General features: G+C 46.1%; 1 protein-coding gene across 2 annotated transcripts in view; it reads left to right on the top strand.

Annotated features, from left to right (window-relative positions):
- Nucleotides 1-20410, top strand: part of LOC146801321 (butyrophilin subfamily 2 member A2-like) — a 260373-nt gene that overhangs the window by 126659 nt on the left and 113304 nt on the right. For both annotated transcript variants that reach the window (XM_085624029.1, XM_085624030.1), the window contains 2 exons: nucleotides 8603-9001; nucleotides 11875-12156. In XM_085624029.1, the coding sequence (XP_085480155.1) occupies nucleotides 8603-9001; nucleotides 11875-12156 (681 nt within the window). The remainder of the gene's footprint in view (nucleotides 1-8602; nucleotides 9002-11874; nucleotides 12157-20410) is intronic.

Below are 20410 nucleotides of genomic sequence, written 5' to 3'. Positions count from 1 at the left end.
GAAACCCTCATGCAGAAAGTCAAGAACGCGTGCAGGATCCAAATCAGAAAGCGGTAGATCGTGCCGCACACACCAGGCAGCAAAATGGTCCCAGTGCTTAGCGTAGGAACGCAAAGTAGACGGACGCCTGGATCGCTGAATAACATCAGCAACCACCGCCGAACACCCACCCTGAATCAGGGATTCCCTCTCAAGAGCCAGGCCCGCAGACCCAAGGATCGGAACACCGGAAGAGGAAGAGGAGGCCCCATCAGAGGAAAGGGATCGAATGGCAACAGCCACCCCGAGCATTGAATTTGGAAGCAAACATTTTTTAAAAGGAAGTTTGCTTTATTAAAAAGCAATCACATACATGGTGGTCTGCTGACCCCAGCAGCCCACCATCCCTGTGATTGCTGTGATTACTACTGGGTCACAAATTGCGACCTGCCTCATTAATATTCATGAGGTAGGGTGATTTGCCACCCCACTAGGAATCACTATTTCAAAAAATAATTCTTTAATACATTAAGAATTGCGATTTCCAAACAGCGATTCCGTAACAATTGCAATTTGCAAATGGCAATTCCTAATGTTAGTAGATCTGGCTCTTAGTTCTTTATTTCTATAGTTCAGGTACCTTGTTGTAGTAAGCGTTGGCCCCAGGGTATCAAGCACGGTGTTCACATTCAGACACCTAATAACTTCAGCGTCTGTAACCCTACTCACCCAGGGCCTGATTCACAAAGGTAAAGTTAGACTTGTGGTCTAAGTTTCGATCAAAAGTCTAAATTTATTATTTTTCGGTATTTACAAAGGGAAACTTAGACCAAAAGTCTAACTTAGACCAAAAGTCTAGCTTCATTACTTTTCGGCATTCACAAAAGTAAGTTATGAGTAGTATTTTTATGACTGCAGAGTTTCCGCACTCTGGGCGGAATCACCACACTCGGGGCAGAGGTACAGCCCGAGTCCGGAGATTAACTCTGTGACTCAGTCCATCATTTTCCAGTTTTTCACTCTGTGGGCATAGTATGTCTACAGTCTATTCACATGGGTTTATTATTTCAATGGCATCTCATGGGCCCCAGTGAGTGAGCGTCCCACACATACCCGAACTCATAATGTTCTTAAGGGCCTGGGCTTCTTATCAATCATGAGAGGCCATGGATATGGGCCACAGGCGAGGTGGAATATTTATGTGTTTAATAGTTTATTTAGACAAGTCTGTTAAAATTCCTGGTAGAAAGCGAAGATAGTGGAAACATACATAAATCAAACTTAAAAATCTGTACAGGTCCACATTTCGTTATATAACTCAGTCAAGTGCTCCTCTCGTAGAAGCCTGCTGGTTTCCGAGAAGAATTTGCCAAACTGTGGTAGTCCCTTTGGAGTCACTGAGGTATAGATGAGCGAAAGAGCCTCTTGCATGTTCTTGTCCCATGCGGCACAAAGATTGGCCTTAGATACCTTTGTCTCCGTTGTATTAGGCTTACACAACAGCATAGAATGTGGGCAACCGATTCGGAGTGGCATTGACACAGCCTACACTGCTCCTGTCCCTGTGTCCAGTTCTTCCAGTGTGCCCTGTGTACCCATATAGTCATTATTGGGAGACTAACTACTAAGATATTCTTAAATCTGTATTTTCCACAAGCTTGATTTATGTCCAGTTCCCTTGTGACCTTCCTGGCATGTGTCTTTAAGTTATTCTTTAGTTGTGCTTTTGGTATTGGGAGGTCTGTCAAGTGCGCTGGGTCCATATTTAGCGTTGATTTAGCGGAGTCAAGGTATTTCGCCCAAGCGCTTTTCTTATCTGAAGACATAGCCTTGAGGGCACCCCGCAGGGACTTGGGATCGGCCCAGATCGCCGGGAGGTAGAGTTTGATTATATCTTTTTCACACTCTATGCCCATGCTCACTAGATTGACTTCTAACCAGACTAGGGTGTGCCGAGTGTTCTTTGGCATGCCCAATATTTTCTTGGGTGAGGCTATGTGGCAGCGCTCCAATGTCTCAGTTAACATTCCTGATTAGGTACAAGATTGGCCCCAATGACTCTTCCAATTGCCTCAGAGGGTGACAGTTTAATTTATGATATCATTTTGATACGGCGTACATCGTTTTTGCAGCTTTTCCTGCTAGTGCCTTCGCCTGAAATGTCTGTTTTCCAGAGTCCATCAGACAAACTCCAAGATAATTTTATTTGGAAGCTGTGTCTATGTTTAGTGGGCAGAGTTGCCATTTGAGCGTTTTTTGCTTCTTTGGCCGATGATCAGGACTTTAGTTATTTTGGCATTTGCCTGGAGAGCATTGCGTGTATAGTATGTTCAGGGGCCTCCTCATCCCAATGCGAGTCTGATCCATCAGGACCAGGCCGTCTGCATATTGTATTATTGGAAGCATCGTTCGGCCCAATATGGTTGGGAACATTTTGCCTTTCAATAGTTCTTCCCCAAGATCTGCTGATTGAATAGTGCCGGGGCAAGTACGCATCCCTGCTTGAGTCCTCTGTTGGTGAGCATCCGCGCGGTGGAATGTGATTGTGTTATCTTGATCCTCACCCAGGTGTCCGTATATAGCACTTTTCTTGCAGCAAGCAGTTGTCTCGGTATGTCCCGTCCTGACACTTTCCTCCATAGGGTGCTGCGGTCAATACCGTCAAATGCCGCACTGTAGTCTACAAAGAAAGCGTACACAGGAGGAGTATTTGTTTCGCGGGCTTTAGAACTCAGCTAAGTGAGGGCAATAACATTGTCCATGGTAGAGGCATTGGGTCTGAAACCTGCCTGGTAGGTCGGAATGATTCTATTATCTTTTATCCATCAAGTTATTTTAGAAGCACTTTGGCAAAGGTTTTGCCATCCAGTAGGTTGATGAGCTTGTAATTTTCAGGTCGAGTAGGATCCCCCTTTTTGTGTATTGGATGGAGGATCGAGCCCTTCCAAGCTTCCGGACTGATAGATGTGGCAAGACATTCATTAAGCAGATTAAGCATCTATGAAGCCAAAACAGTTCGGTCTTCTTTAACGATGATCCCGGGTAGGCCATTAAGTCCTGGGGCCTCGTCTCTCCGGGTACTTTTTAATATCTTCAGTATCTCCACCTTGGTATGTAACATTTGACTATCCTCCAAGGGCCAGATGTACGACCCTATTTTGCATGCACAAACGGGTTTGCGGCCCATTTGCGCATGCAAAAACCTACAGGGCCATGGACAATTCCTAAATAGCGATCGCAATTTATTTGCGACTCGCTATTTAGGAATTGCGAGTTGCAATTAGGAAAGGGGCGTTCCCTTCCTAATTGCAAATCAATGTACAAATGTTTTGTGACTGCAGTTGCGGTCGCAAAATACTCTCAAATTACCACCCTCTTCAAGAGGGTGGTAATGCAGTCGCAATTTGGAAGGGGTCCCCGGGGACCCCTTCCACTTTGTGATTGGCCGTAAAAATATTTTTTAAGGGTAGGCAGTTGTTCCAGGGACCACTGCCTGCCCTTAAAAAAATGAAAAGAAAATGTTTCATTTTTTTTTTTTAAATGAAGCCCGGTTATCTTTAAGGAAAACGGGATGCATTTTAAAAAAAAAACGCTTTATTTAAAAGCAGTCCCAAACACGGGGGTCTGCTGAGCCCAGCAGGCCACCATACCTGGGAGGGCCTGTCATTCCCAATGGGGTCGCAAATTGCGAGAGGCTCATTAATATTAATGAGCCTCGCAATTTGCGACCCCATTGGGAATCGCAAACAATGGTCAACACACTGTAGTACATGCAAAATAGTGCTTCGCAAATTGCGAGTCGCAAAAGACTCGCAATTTGCAAAGCACTATTTTGCGCATCGAACATCTGGTCCCAAGTCTTCTAAGGAGTTTTTCAGCGGGACCATTTGGATAGGCTGTGTTTTGTCTAAGTCTACAAATATTTTTTTTACATGCTTCTCCCATACAGAGGCCTGTACTACATTCTCCTTGCTGTACGTTGTATTTGCTAGCCCATTTATGTATCCCCAAAATTCTCTGACCTTACTGGGCGATAATACGGTATTTATATGTTTCCATTGTTCCTGAATTTGTTCCTGTTTTAGGCTCCAATCAATTTTTTAATGTTGTTTTCTAGCCTCTTTCATTTTACTTTATGTGACGGTGGTTGTTTCTTTTCTATGTTGTTGTTCTGCTGTCCAACACATCGTTTTGCTCTCTAGAAGCTTCCTGGTCTCGAGGAGTTGAGGCGAGCAACTACTTTTGGGCATTACTTGCCGCTTTCTATGTTTTTGAGGCACTTGGTAGGTTGTGCACCTTATTAATAACTCCTTACTTAAGACGATGTACTCCAAGGTTGATATGTCTTTATAAGAGTGGATCGAGGTGCCCCCCCTTGGACCTGTCTGGAGCCGCCGACACAAGATCGAATTCACTAAGACAAGCTAGTAAACTCATTCTTTATTGACCTCCTTCTGTTATTTCGAATTGATCTAGTTTTCGGGTATTGAAATCGCAAGCCATTATACACTGGTTCCCTGGATTTTTATATAGAAATGCCTTTCTTCGTTCAGTGATGTTTTTCACCTTACCTAATTTTGAATCTCTAAGCGGATTAACGTACAGGTTTAGGTGCGATATTGAGTTAGGTCTTCCATCCAGTGCAAGTCTGTTTATGTTGACTGCCTGTATATCCCAGGAGTTGTTTTTGCATTCTCTGACTTTCACTTGCAGGTCTAGTTTCACATATATTGCGAGGCCGCCAATTGATCTTCCAAACAAATTTTCTTGTGTCCAGGTATACAGATAGCTTGAAACCCTGGAATTGGAATGGGGATAGGCGACCATGGTTTTTGCATGCATAGAATATCACCTGTATTTAAAAATTCCAGATTCTTGTTATCTGTCATAAGGGAGTGTAGGCCTGCCACATTCCAATTAATTATCTTAAGGGCGCTTTTTGCAATGTTTGTTGTTGTTTTTTTCTCTACCCTAGGAGTTTAACCTCCCTGTAGTCATGAGAGCTGTGGGGAGCCAGGCCCAGTCTGATTGTTTTGGGTCTATTTTACTTGCTCCTCTGTCTTGAAATTTTCACTCCTGCTGTTAGACAATTAAATTTTGATCTAACTACCCCCAAGAGAGGGTGACATTTTTTGGGTTCCTCTTTAGATTGTACTTGCTTCTTTGTGGCGCCCGACTGTATTCTGCCTCCCCGATAGCACATGTGGATATGTTTCTGTAGTTGGTTTGTTGATTGATATGCCCCACTCTTTGAATTGCTTGATTTCTCGTAAAATGTTCTGAACGTCGGAATTATCAGTCCACTCTGTTAATGTAGATTCTTTTTGGCTGATCCCAGGGTAGCACTTAAATTTCACTGAAGTAAGATGTGCTGTGGTAAGACAGGATAGGGAGGGCATGGTATGTAATAGGTGTAGTATATTAGACCTGTTTAAGATGTCCCATGCCTCTTTCGTGTTGAACTCAGGGGTGAGTATTAAAGCTGGTAGTATCGATATTGGTCGGTGTTTCTTGTTTGCTCCCTTATCCTGAATTGTGTCTTGCTGACAAATATGTCTTTCATTTTTATTGGTGTGTGATGAGTCAGATCTATGCCCACCTCATTTAATACAGACCAACATACATTATACTTTTGTCTGTTGTCTTTGTTGGCCAAGTCTTGAACATTCTCTACTACTGTGCATTGTCTGTTTGATCTTTGAGTGTACCCTATTTCCACTTGTGGCCAAAGTGATGGAATTGTCCCACCCTAGTTCCGCACTTCTATCCAGTCCAGGATGTTTTGCTGATGTGTTTCTAATGTTTTTCTTCTTGTACATGTTCCTCTCTCGTACTCTGTCGCTTGTTGCATGGTAAGACATTCTTGTGTGCAGGTGCTTGTTTATATAGGGGCCCCACCGTGAGTGTTATTGTTTAGTTCATGTGGGGATGTCTTAATTTGTTCCTTAGGTGACACTTGGGGAACTGTCAGGGTATAGCTTTCCCTCTTCCCTCGTGGCCCGGCTGTTTTTGAGATCCATTTTTTGTCAGTGTTTTGTTGGTTTCTTCTCTTGCCCTACCACATTCGTATTGTGGGCCTTCTTCAGATGTACGGGTAGTCCATGTCATTGGGACGAAGATGGGGTAGATCTTCAGAGCCTCTGATATTATTTTGTCTATGTTGTCCTCCTGCTTTTCTAGCTTGCTCGATGTTGATGTTCTTTTTGTACCTTACTAAATGGTTAATTTTTCCTTTTGTTGGCCTTGTGTCCGTTGCGCAATTAATTTTTTTATCTACACGTCAGTTGTGTCATCGTCACCTCTGGTTCTGCCTCATTCGATTGCTTGGCTCTCTTTGTCTTATGAATGCATTTTGTGGCACTGCTCTTATCGTGGGCCTGTGCTAGGGGCTGGACGTGTACGATCTCTCCGTCACAGATGGTTGCATTAGAATTTTAGTGTTCTCTCCAATCGTATAGTGGAGAAGACATTCGCAAGGGACCTCACCCCACTTCTCCAAGTAGTTCTGACTGGAGATTGGCCTCTGGAACAACTCTTGGGGTTCTCCTTTCTCACCCGCGGGGACCCTTTCTGGGCACCTGCGGGGTCTGGGTCCTTGCCACATGCATCATGTTTTTCAGCGAACAAATGTGAAGGCTCACGATTTACAGAACAATCTCACTCACCAGAAGGGATATCAGAATCGGAACTTCATACTCTCTGGGGTAATGTTATTAGTACTGATTTAAACAACTTGATGAAATTATGGGGAGATTCTTACGTTATGTTACATGCTGTGGTAAAATCGGCTCTTCTTAAAAGAAACCATTTATACACTACTTATAGAGCATATTTATCCCCAAAAAAGTTAACTAAGATTACAGGTTTGCATTATCAGTGTCCAAGATGTAAATTACCATCGGCAGATGACTATCATATGTTCATGAGTTGCCCTGAAATAGTAGCTTTTTGGGCAAAGGTACAAACCTTTCTAGCTGAGGTACTTGATAAACAGATCGAAATTACCACAGGTTTGATTATGTTCGGATTACATATTGATTACCATCTTAACGATCCGGGATCTAAACTTATTTTTTATGTTATTATTCTGGCAAGACGTGAGATATGTAGAGCATGGAAAAACATAAATGCCCCTACTTTTTCAGATTGCTTGAAACATATAATTTATACTTGTGAATCTGATATGGCATGTGACTGTAATAGTTATGGTAATGTTTGGGCACCCTTGGTTGCATGGCGGAACAGATAGGGAATATTCCAATGATTTCACCTGGGCACTACATGGCTGGTCCCTTCAATTCGATGTTGGTTTATATCACGTCGCGAAGAGAAGTGGACTGTAGAAGTAGTGATGGCTTGAGGGATTGAGCCTTTCCTTTTCTCCATATCGGTCTTAAACACCAGGGTCGGGATAGGTTGACCATGGAGGAGAGGTTATGGCCGCCCATCAAGATCGCCCTTATTTCTTGGTATATGAGGAATAAAAAAAAAAAAAAAAAAAAAAAGAACAATCTCACTCAGGCAAGCTTCACTCAGGGCGTCAAGCCCTGGCTGTTCGAAAAAGCCTCCGGGACATGCAAGTGCCTGGATACCTTACCGGGTGATTAACTGCGCTTTATAAATCCAGATTGATTGAGCTTCAGAGACACCTATCCACCCACCTTGACAAGCACTTTCTCCAGAAAGGCACATTACTCTAGAGACCCTGCAGATCATCTCACCACCCTCCCAGTGCTGTGGAGTAGCTGCCAGTTATCCCGCTCATGGTAGGCTCTGTACAGCGCCGCCAGCTCAGGCGGTCAAGAGCGGAATCCCTGGGCTCGCATCCAGCCTCCTACCTGTGATCTGCACCTGAGCCACTGCGTTCACCTCCTCGCTCTTCGGTACGGCTGGTCACCTGCACAAAGGAAAAAAAGACAGAGGGGCAACTGAGCAGACATCTCAACATGTCTTGTGTTCATTCGGATCAGGGACAGAATATCGGAAACACAAATATCGTGTGAACAGAATATCGTCCCACAAATATCGAGGACAAGGATATCGAGAAGGTAAGTGCAAATAGGTAAATATATATTTACTATTCTTAACTCCAGGTCTACTTACCTTGAAGATATAAATATTATCAAGGTACAGATATGTGGAGTTATGTCTAGTAAAGCTTTACTCGCCCATGGAAAATGACCTACACAATATTCTTGTCCTCAATATTTTGGACACGACATTCTGTCCCACAGTATTTGTTTCCGATATTTTGTCCTTCATGCACTTGAAACATCGGCGGTGCTTATTCTTGCAGTCCATGACGACAATGAACTGGACAGTATTGCTTGATGGCAGAGATGCCTGGACTCTACGCTACTCTATGTCAGGGCACTTTACGCCAATGAACTCTACAGCACTTTACTTAACACCAATGCACTCCACGCCACTGCACTCCACGCCAGTCTACTCTGCACCACTGTACCTTATGCCACTTCACTATGATTTATTTATCTCATAGACATACCTGGACCGAGGTCTGCTGCCCTTTGAGGTCTTTATGCACACCTTCTACCCACCCCTCAGAATTGCTGGTCACTTCCCTTTCGATCCTGACCCTTTGTCTCCCTTTCTGCCCTGTCAGATGCTGCTGCCATGAAGGAAATCAAGGCTCGGCCCTTCTCCACGGTGACCCTACCCTGCGAGCTCACCTTTGTGGAGGGTGAAGACAAGCTGTCCTTCAGCTGGCAGCGCGAGGACATAGTCGAGGAGATCGAGGTGTCGGACATCTACGCCTACATCCAGCAGAGCTTCGAGTTCAAGGAGCCGAAGATCTTGTTCACATACAGCAACAGTGAGGAGCTGCGTGAGGAGCAGAGCTACGAGTACCAGGGGCGCATACAGCTCTCGCACCAGGAGTTCGGAGACGGGGTGCTCTCTCTGGTGCTCGAGAATGTTGGCTTCCCAGATGAAGGGGTGTATACGTGCAAAGCCAAAAGCCCACACGGTGTTGGGGAGAGAGTGATGAAACTCCTGGTGGAAGGTAAGACTTGTATATACTTTCCACAATTGCAGGATTTAGAAAAATGTATCTCATTCTCATCCTTCTTTCCTCGCCTTTTCCTGCCACCCAAGTTGCTCTTGGATGTTTTGCGGAAGTAAAAGGCTTCATTATGAGGTCCCCATCATCTTTCCCAGTAACTCCATCCTTCAGTTATTGGTGGCTTAGTGAACTAATGTGTCCACTATAGGGGCCTGTGTTCGACCACATGGTCACAGGTTCAAATCGTGGCAGATCCACTCAGCCTCTCATCCTTCTGAGGTCAATACAATGAGTACCATTACGTTGGGTAACAATGAACATCTATTATTCAGCGCCAAGATACCCTTGTATGTGAAGGTGCACTTTACAAATGCGCGTGTTATGTTATGTTATACTGATACCAGGGCAATAGTAACCCCAGGAGGGTGGAGTTACCAGGAATTGTAAGGGAAGCATTAGGAGTTGCCAGGGAAATTAGTGATTGCAGTCCTAATTCCTCATTCCACCCCAGTATTTTATCAGGAGACTTTACCTACCTTGAGTCAGCGGAGTCTCTATGTGGGTCATCCCATTTCCATGGAGTTGCAGTGAATCTTGTAACCCCAGCTCATGTTACTAGCCAATTGGCGAACACAAAGGAACTCTTATTTAGGTCCCTAACTCAGTGGCCAGAAATGTTGGCAAGCATCCGCTGCTACCAGTATTCGGACCTACATTCCTTGGTCAACCCACCTCGGTCTTCTTCATCAGCACCGCTTGCTTTTAAAGACATTCAATTCTTGCATAGCTGGGCTGGCATGCCTTGAGTCTGTTATTGCATGCCAAGGGGTGGACAGAGTACTTGCTCCTTTCTGTTTCATTGCCCAGGGATGGGAGAAACTTTATCAGAGGCACAATGTTTACTTTGCACACTCAGATACATGAAGGAGGCCTGTGCCTTCTAGAACTGGTCCCAATGAAGGAAACAAGTGAAAAATATGCATGAGAAAAGGGGGTTCCTTTATAGAAGACGTCTGGTTGGAATGTATATGACGTGCGAGGATCTTCCTTATTGGAAGGTGTTACCCTCACACACCCATGTGGGTGTCATGCTTCATCATCGGGCTTAGCTCCTCGTGGGGCCGGTGCTGCAAACAGACCTCACGAGAGGGCTCTACGGCGGAGATCTTTTCTCTTAGCCGTGATGATGCATGCAGGTGTGTGGGGACTCAGTGGTGAGTGTAGAGAAAAAAGTGGATTAAAACTACCTAAGGGGGTACCAAGAGATATTTTAATCAAGGGTCCCCTTGGGAGAAGAAAAGTGCAAGGTACCAGAGTCCGCAAAATGCTGGGCAAAAGACAGAGCCAATGAAGGGATATGGAATCTAACAGAAACATCCCTGCTCAAAAACAGAGCAAAATACACTTTGAATGCATTACAAACCACCCAGGCTTGGTCCAACTTCCCTTATCTATGGTTAAAACTGGAAGTGATATCTAAGGACATTTTTGTAGCCTCATGTTGGATTGGTATATTTTAGGTCAAACTATAGGAGAGGCAGCCATCTTATACTGAACATAATACAAGGCTGAGCACACCTCCTGTCCCGGAGTGCAGGAAGACAAGCTGGAGTATGAAGGACGCCTAATGCACAGTTCCACAGGGAGTGAAAGGACACACCCTGCCCCATGGCACATCTGCAGTCTAACAAAGGGCTACTTGATTCCACATCACTAAACCAAAATCAGAACAGTAATGGGCCAATGTAACATCCATGTCATGCCTGGTCCTTGGTGGAAAGTCCGTCCATGCAACGCAGACCATGAAAAGCACATACAAGTCAATAGCTATGGAAATGATCCAAGCCACACTTATTTCAGGGCTGCTACTTATTGTATCTTTTTGTCTTATTGACAAGTACCGTTGCCTATAGGCAGACCTATAAACGTAATCAAACAAGAGAGCTATTGAATTCTAGAGAACCCTCTGTGTGACCTCACTTCTCACGTCATAGATATAGTGCGAAAGCATCACTCCAGCTGGACATGTCTCTATCTCTCGTGCAGTATTTGGGAAATGGGCTTTTAATGTGGCACTTCAGGGCCATTACATCACATGCACCCTTTCTGATGGCCTCCTGGCTGCATGCCTTTCAAATGATGCCAGCCCTGACGACCTTTGCATTAAGCACTCTTGAGAATGCCAGCTGGGGTCATAAGTGTCAAATAACCTGTGCACAGGCGGGTTTTCTGCAAACAGTGCTCAGGAGGCATGCTGACTTCTAACCTTACAGGTATTTCTAGAGGGCACCATTACCCAGCTCTGAGCTTTCTTTTGAAACATTGGTGCATTCTGGGAATTGTAGGCTTTTCTTTCATCAGTTGGACCAACACAGTGGATAGCAATGATTTGTAAAAGGAAAACCCAGGTTAGGAGGCTTGGGGTCTTTGGACTTGGAAAAATCTGACAGCCAACTGTGTGACCCATGATTCTCAGGCTGTCATCTGAGTGGGGTACCCAGATAGGTAAACTAGCTGGTTATCTTAGGAGCTAGGTGAAGTGGGTCACCAAACTGGGAAAAATGGTATTAAAAAAATGTAAATAAAAAAGCATCCCCGAATCCCTGGTTTGCTCTTGTTGGCTGCTACAGAATAGAAAGAAAAGCTATTAACCAAGAAAATCATGTGATACAATATTATTGTGATGCTTGGACAGCTGGAGCACTCCTTCCAGCATGGTGGCCTGCACCTTCCAGAAACTGGCCCCCGAGACTGCGGTAGTTGCTTTGCACGTTGGCTTTTTACTGCCTGGTCCCTGGAGTGCGTTTAGTAGCTATTTCTGTGCCTCAAGATTGCACACTGGTAATTGTTTTGTTTTCTCTTTGTGCACGTAGATGAGGAGGAGCCCCAAGTGAATTTCGACACCGTGGAAAACGGCACGGTTGCCAGGTGCGTGTCCACCGGATGGTACAAGAATCCCATCGTCACGTGGTTCGACCGGAAGGAGAACGACCTGACCGCCAATGCCACAGTGGAGGTCCTGGAGGAGAGACAGGATGGGTTGCACCGCGTGCTAACGGTACTGAACTATCCGGTGAAGGTGCACGAAATCTACCACTGCCTGATCCGAGACGCCAAGAAGGCGCGGCGCGCTAGGACCATACACCGGAAGCTAGGTGCGTTCCTGTAGGGGGCTTAGTGTTCATAAAAATTGGCCATTTGAAGTTCTAAATACCTGTACAAGCATGATGCCATTATCATTTCTTGCAGTTTACCTCTGCACACAGAAAAAACAATGAGCAAAATATCCTCTTAGTTGCGTACCTAAGACAGCGTTCCCCAAACTGTGGGTCAGGAACCACTGGTGGGTCAGAAGCCGATTTTTGGTGGTTCGCAATGGTCATGGTCTATATCAGTGGCAGTTCTTCCGATAAGGCGGAGGAGTATTGCCCCACTGAGCAAAAAGGAAAAGTAAATGAAAATAACATATCGTTATTGTCATTTTATTTTTCCTATTGCCTGTGTGCAGTGTGGGGCGGGGCGGGGCTGGCTAGGGCAGGGAAGGAGTGGTTTGCACTCCCTAAGTGCTTGAACTGTTTGGCCAGCCCTCTTGGGCTAACCAAACAGTTCATGCGCACTTTGCATGTTCCTACCGGGCTGCATTGCGTAGCCTGGTGAGGAACATGCACAGGCTCCCTGTTCGAGTCTGAGCACCGAGCCACAGCGCTCAGACCAATCACAACGCTGCATTGCAGCGTTGTGATTGGCTCAGGGGAGCCTGTCTGCCCAGATGCTTCCTGCTGCTGCTGGCTGGGACAGATGAGGACGAGGATGGAGGACGGAGGAGAGGCGGAGGCCAGCTGTTAAAGGTAAGTCCTTTTGTTTTTATAACATTCCTTTCCCTCACCTCCCCACCCAACCACCCCCATCAGGTAGCAGCCACTACTGGTCTATATGGGCCAGATTCACAGAATTAACTTAAGACAAAATCCTAAACTTACTACTTTTGGTATTCACAGAAGGCATTTAGTAGTAGTAAAGTTAGGATTTTGTCTTAAGTCTGTCTTAAGTCTGTCCTAAGTTTGTCTTAAGTCTGTCTTAAGTCTGTCCTAAGTCAAACTTAAGTCAAACTTAAGACAAAATCCTAACTTTACTACTACTAAATGCCTTCTGTGAATACCAAAAGTAGTAGGACAGACTTAAGACAGACTTAAGACAGACTTAAGACAAACATAGGAAAGACTTAAGACAGACTTAAGACAAACTTAGGGCAGACTTAAGACAGACTTAAGACAGACTTAAGATAAACTTAAGACAAATTTAGGACAGACTTAAGACAGACTTAAGACAAAATCCTAACTTTACTACTACTAAATGCCTTCTGTGAATACCAAAAGTAGCAAGTTTAGGATTTTGTCTTAAGTTAGTTCTGTGAATCTGGCCCTATGTTTGTAATATTTAAAATGTTTAGCCATCTTTGTGCTGTGGTGCAAAGGTGTTAAAAAATGTCCCTAAGTCCAGTTTTAAAACAATCCTTGGCAAGCAATCACAAGCAAGACTCCAGGTGAACCTTCCAGTATTTGTTGCTGCTGTTTTATTACTTTAGAAAGCCATTTCAATAGAGGATGTGCTCACTATACATGCACATATGCACCCGTACAACTTGTGTATGACTTTCACACACCAATTGTGAAATATGGATGCAGCCTAACAGCCAGAGCTGCCAACTTTGAAACTTGAGAACCAGGTTCAAATCCCGGCATTGGCTCCACATCATTTTCTTCTGGGAAAATCATTAATCTTCTATGCTTATAATAAATTAATTTGGTGCTCATGTAGAGTGTTCCAATGCCCTTGGACTGTTTACACGGTATATAAAACTGCTAAATAAATATAGCGTCCAAAATGCACCACTGGGCCTCATTTTAACTCAAGAATGGGTATGAGGCCACACTCTTACTCTGCTGCCAAAGGGGTTTCTCAATTTTTGCTAAAAACACTGCTATCAACACAAACACTTTTCAGAAGCCTTGTCATTTAGGTAAAAGGTTTCCACAGGCCAGCTTCAGACTCCAGTCCAGTTCAACATCTTCCACTTTAATGGGCAGATCAATATCTTGACCACTGTCCGGTATTGTAAGGCATGGTGAAGTTTGTGACGTTTACATACAATTGCTGTCATAAAATTTTAAAAATTAACCCACCTAATGTCTACTAAAGCTACGCACGTTGCGATAGTTTGCCGTTCTATAAATTGTGTTGCTGTTTTATAAAGTTTGGCAAATGCTGACCTGAGACATCCCAGGTGTCCAATCATAATATAATTGAGCTGCTCTATTGTCACAACTCTCTGATTATGTGGTAGTCTGGGAGTTATATTGCCCCACATGCTACACAGAACTCAACCAGGAGGTGTCCACCACAAACATAAACCCAGAGACAGGAGGCACACCTCGTAAGTAAGCGAGGACAGGCAGGGCCGGACTGGGAACCGAAACCGGCCCTGCCAAACTGCTCGGCCGGACCCCCTAGAGGGTAGGAGGGGGGTGCGGCCGAGCTATTTGCAGGGCCGGTTTTGGCCGATTTTGTTACGGGGGCAATATTGCTGGGCCCCGTTAACAAAAATGGCCCCCCAGGGGCCTAAAATCGTACTCCAACCAGGTGGCCCACAGGGGAAACGCCCGGTGCCCGCTACGGCCAGTCCGGCCCTGAGGACAGGGAGGATGCGGGTCGACTCGTCAACATGCAGCACATCTTGAACGGCTCTGTGCTCCTCTCCAAACAGGTGTCTATGACCACTGCTGCGCACACACATTGTAGGTGATGTTGTGCGCAGTACCTGGAGTGTGCGGTTTTAGCTAGACACTTCCCAGTATTACTGCTGCTACTACAACTCTAAACGGCCAAATAATGTCATTATTCTAACAGTGATTTCTGTGGAGGGTTATATTATATTCCAGCCTCTATTATTTTCCAAGGGAGTGTGTTGCAGTACCTGTGAGTGGCCCTGTGCGGTGCCAGACTAGTACAAAGGCTAGGCTGGATCACATTTACTACTGTTCGGTCACCTTTAGGGCAGCACTAACTTTAGAATAGCACTGGTCCTTTTTTGAGGGTGGGTGTTTGGATTTGCATGAACCTCACTCAGCTCCTTCTTACCCTTCCCTAGATCCCTCTGCATTCCTCCTTAAACTCCCCCTATTCAGTAGCAGATCTTCCCAATTTTCCTACCACTCCCCTTGTCACATTTACTACTAACGAGTAAACTTAGTTCTCTGCCACCAGGGCAGAGATCTCCCTATGGCAAAGTATAGGAAAATAGTTAATATCTTTTATATTAAATATTAATGTAGATTAATTGTATTTATCCACTTTAAATGTAGAACAAAATGCAAGAAATGCTATAGCACTTTTAACAGAATTTTGAATTAAATATTGAATTAATTTAATTATGTTAAATTCACTGTTTTTGATTTTTAGTCAAAACCCATCTAAAGTAAAATGTTTATATTGCCAAGATAGGTAAATACCTTCTTGATAGACTCGGCCATCTGGATCCCTGCTACATCCAGTCTTAAATTATATAAGAACTCCCAACACTGGTCGAGTCCACGAAGGTGGTATTCACCTACCTTGGCATGGAGTAATCGTTCATGATGAAGCATGCACCGATAAGTTGTGGGTGAAGCAATCGCTCCAAAATCTTTAGTATTTGTCATGTATATGCTCTTGTGTATTCCGCCTAAATATCATGTAGAGTCACCACTCGTTTTAATTTAGCTTTTCCTATTGCCTGTGTGCAGTGTGGGGTGGGAGGGTTGGTCAGAGCAGGGGAGGAGTGGTGTGCACTCCCTAAGTGCAGATGAACTGTTTGGCCGGCCCACTTGGGCCAACCAAACAGTTCATGCGCACTTTGCATGTTCCTACCAAGCTGCATTACACAGGTCGAGCAGTTCTGTCTCATCCGAAGAGCCAGGTCTTGCGGTTCTTGCTGGTGGGAGTTTGTTCTAGGTCTTGGCTGCGAGGTAGGAGAAGGATCGCCCCCTGCACTGACTCTGCGGATGCGTGGGATTTCGGCCAGGGCACGATCAGTGGAGTGGAGGGTTCTCTTGGGTGTGTAGAATGGGAATCTTTCGTTGAGGTATTGGGGTCCAATATTGTGGAGAGATTTGTAGGCATGAGTGAGGAGCATGAAGGTCACTCTCTTTTCGACGGGGAGCCAGTGGAGTTCTCGTAGGTGCTGGGTGATGTGGTGTTGTCGTGGGATGCCCAAGGCCAGTCTAGCTGTGGTGTTCTGGATTGTCTGGAGTTTGAGGAGTAGAGATTTGTTTATCCTGGCGTAGAGGGCATTCCCGTGGTCCCATCTGCTGGTTATGAGTGCGTGGGGGACGATCTTTCTGGATTCAGGGGGATCCATTTGAAGGTCTTGCGGAGGATGCGGTGGGTGTTGAAGCATGCAGAAGATACGGCGTTGATCTGTCTGTTCATGGTGAGGGAGGAGTTGAGTATGATGCTGAGGTTGCCAGCGTGGTCTGTGGGTGTGGGCGGGTTGCCGAGGGAGTTGGGCCACCAGGTGTTGTCCCATGAGGAGGGGGTGAATCTGAGGATGAGTACTTCCGTTTTCTCTGAGTTGGGCTTTAGGCAGCTGTTGCTCATCCATGAGGCCACGTCTTTCATACCATCCTGGAAGCTGTGTCTGGTGCTGTTGGGTTCGTTGGTGAGGGAGAGGATGAGCTGGCTGTTGGAGACGCAAGATACTATACTGAGCCCGTGTTGTCTGATGATGGCAGCGAGGGGGGGCATGTAGACGTTGAAGAGCATGGGGATCAGGGAGGATCCTTGTGGTACTCCGCACCTGATCTCTGTGGGTTCAGAGAAGAAGGACGGGAGTCTGATTCTTTGAGTTCGGCCGGCAAGGAAAGAGCGGATCCAGTCTAGGGCAGTTCCCTGTATGCCGGCGTTGTGGAGTCTGGCAGCTAGTATGCGGTGTGAGACGGTGTAAAAGGCTGCTGAGAGGTCTAGTAGGATGAGGACAGCTGTGTGGCCTTGGTCGAGGAGGCTGCGGATGTCGTCCGTGGCAGCTAGAAGGGCTGTCTCGGTGCTGTGGTTGCTGCGGAATCCGGATTGGGAAGAGTCAAGGATCGAGTTGGCTTCTATGAAGTTAGTGAGCTGGTTGCTGATGATCATCTCAGTGGCTTTGGCTACGAAGGGGAGGAGAGGGATGGGTCGGTAGTTCTTGAGGTCCGTCGGGTCTGCGGTGGGCTTGTTGAGGAGGGGCTTGACTTCTGCACATTTCCAGTTAATTGGGAATGTGCCTCTTTCGAGGGAGAAGTTGATGGTACGTTCTAGTTGAGATGCTATGGTGGAGGTGGCTCTGTCGAAGATGTGGGATGCAAAAACCAAAGGAAATGATGGACGGAGTGTTGAACACTGCAAGCACTCACCCCCAGTCAACTCATCTGGGTTTAATCCATCACCGTTCTTTAGCCCACTCTGCCACCCCAGTTCAGACATGGCCACATGCAAATCAGTCTGACCCTGCGCCTCCTGGGAACAGTCCAGCCCGAACTGCCAAGCCATGTCTTCCCTGGACCGGAAACAAGCCTCCTAGGACCGGCCTCTGGCACTTCAGCCGTCTTCAGCCAGGCCTGCTTGAATCCAGTGGCAAAGTGAGCAAGGGACTCACGTCTGAGCATACCCCGCCAACTTATGGCGAACAAAGCAAAAACCAAAGGAAATGATGGACGGAGTGTTGAACACTGCAAGCACTCACCCCCAGTCAACTGATCTGGGTTTAATCCATCACCGTTCTTTAGCCCACTCTGCCACCCCAGTTCAGACATGGCCACATGCAAATCAGTCTGAAGATGTGGGGTGGGCAGCGGTCGTTGGGGGCCCCTAAGTGTATACTTATCATGGTCTTGGCGGTGTCTTCTGTGGTGACAGGGGTCCAGGGGGTGATAATAGGTTGGGTTGCGTTGTCAGTTGAAGGAGTAGGGTCGTGCCTATGATCTGCTCATCGAAGTTGCCGTAGAGAGTCCTGATCTTATGATGGAAGCAGGAGCCGAGTTTGTTGCAGAAGTCCTCGGAGGGAGGGATGTCAGAGGATCCGCTAGGGGGTTTGGTGAATTCTTGTATGATGCTGAAGAGTTCCTTAGAGTTGTAGAAGTTGGTGAGGATTCTGTTCTGGATGAAATTCTTCTTAGGGGTTCTAATGTGTTGGTGGTGTTCTGTCATGGAGGTCTTGTAGGTGGAGCGTGCTTCAGGGATTTTGCTGTTCCTCCAGGCTTTCTCGTGTGGTTGGCACATGGGCTTGGACTCTAGGAGGTCGGTGGTGATCTAGGTGGCTTTCCTTCTGCTCAAGCAGTTCCCTCTGTCCGGCGAGGACAAATATTACCAAAAGGGACTGTAAAGGGCTCAGCATAGGCTTACGAGTGTGTATTACAAAGGCCCAGGAACACACTACAGTCACTTTGGGGTAGTGACTTTGAGCATTCACTGCCCCTTTATAACCCCTCGTCCGAGTGGATCCCTACATTCTCCGCACTTTACATAGTCCCTTTATCATGGCCAGTACTTTCTGGTTTGAAAGGTGTGTTATATTCGCAGACTCTTTTTGGAGCCTGGCTTACGCTATTTTGGGTCTAAGATCCTATTCTTTACTATGGTATACACATGTGGTCTTCTATCTAATATCCTGGGTTCCTCCTTCCTTGGAGCCTGGTCTTGTTACGATGTGGGCTTGCTTGCCAGACTCTCAGCACCTCTGGGGTGCCCTAATGGCTCGTTGGATGTCCACAGCAGGTCTTGAATTTCCCCCATGTCTTCTCCTCCATCTTCACCCTAGGCTGACACTGGGATCTTTTTATACCATGAGACATTCCTTGTCATACTCTCTCTCCCTCTTTTTGTGGTCACCATGATGTTCCTCGTATTCTCTCCACAATCCACAGCCTGCTTCTTTAACAATGTCCAGATCTACCACAGGGTGCCTCTACAATAATGAATTTGGAGTGACTATCCATCATTACCACAGTTATTCTCCCATCTGGGACGTTGCTGAAGTCCATGCTTATGTTGGTCCATGGTGCCTCACCCAGGTCTTCCTACACAATGGGGCAGGGCAGCGTGCCCCTCTGTCACCTGGCAGACATGGCACTTCATTACTGCTTCTTCTGCCGCTACGTCCATCCGCAGCTTTCTCCACACTCATGATTGGGTTGTGGTGGCATCCTGATTTCTTTGATGACCTGCTTCCACAATGTTTGGGGCACCACAATCTCCGGAGTGGGCCGTTCCCCACACACTGAGCTCCTCACTTACTATACACAGCTGGTTCAGTGGTCTCCCTTCTGTTTGACCCTTTCTTCTAGAATCTAACAAAGCCTCTCCGTTCATGCTGCCACAAGACTCCAATGGCCCTCTGTGTGCACTCATCCCCCAAACCCCCAGCTACATCCCCCAGAGCTGCGGCTGTTATCTCGGGCCTGAAGGAGCAGTAGGAAGGGAGAGGAGGGCGGATTGTGAGGGCTACTTATAACTCAATATTTGATAAAATAATAATTTGTATGACCTTTAAAAAAGAGACGCTTGTGTGTGTGTGTGTTTTTTGTCTGCATGTGTTTGTGAAAATTCCAAGTGAAATCTGACAAACACCTCACCATGCCCGACTTAAAGCACAGGACAGCGCCTAGATACCCTTGCGGTGATTAGCTGAGCATCACAAATCCCGATTGGTTGATTGAAAGCAACTGTACCCAACTATTGACTGCAGAATACATTTATTTGGGGGGTGTAACACTCCAAGCTCCCCCCCCCCCCCGAAGCTTCACCGCTGGTTCCACACTTCGTAAGGGACATCGGCTGAGCAGACCCTCCAAGCAATTAGCTGTAAACCTCCCCGCTGCAGGGGTTCCGGCTAATGGCGTGCACACCGTGTGATATCGGAGGCACACCGCGTGATATCGGCGGCTCACCGTGTGATATCGGCGGCACACCGTGTGATATCGGCGGCTCACCCGGTGACTGTTGGGGAGCTGATATCGTGAGTTGGAAGGTCTGGACTTACCTGAACCCCAACTATGCTGCAGCAATTGACGACAGGTGGAGTGTGATGTGCTCATTCTATAGCATGACAGCAGCCATTTTGAAAGAATTCTGATTTGGAATTTCATTGAGTTGTTATTTTATACACATTATCAACTAAAAAGCTAAAAAATATTCAGCCATGCCCCTCCAAAACAAATATGTAGCCCAATGAACTCCAATAACTAGGTCAGCATGTTCACATCAAGTGAGTCTCAGCGCAGAAAAGATGAGCTGTAGGTCGTGGTTATGATGTCACTTCCGGTTTTCAATATGGCGACTGTTCACAGCGATCCTTACGGATACAGCATTCACAAAACATTATCTAAAGGACTGCAGACCCTC

This window comes from Triturus cristatus, chromosome 8 (assembly GCF_964204655.1).
Source record: "Triturus cristatus chromosome 8, aTriCri1.1, whole genome shotgun sequence".
NCBI lineage: Eukaryota > Metazoa > Chordata > Amphibia > Caudata > Salamandridae > Triturus > Triturus cristatus.
This window is presented reverse-complemented; position numbering and strand designations above follow the sequence as displayed.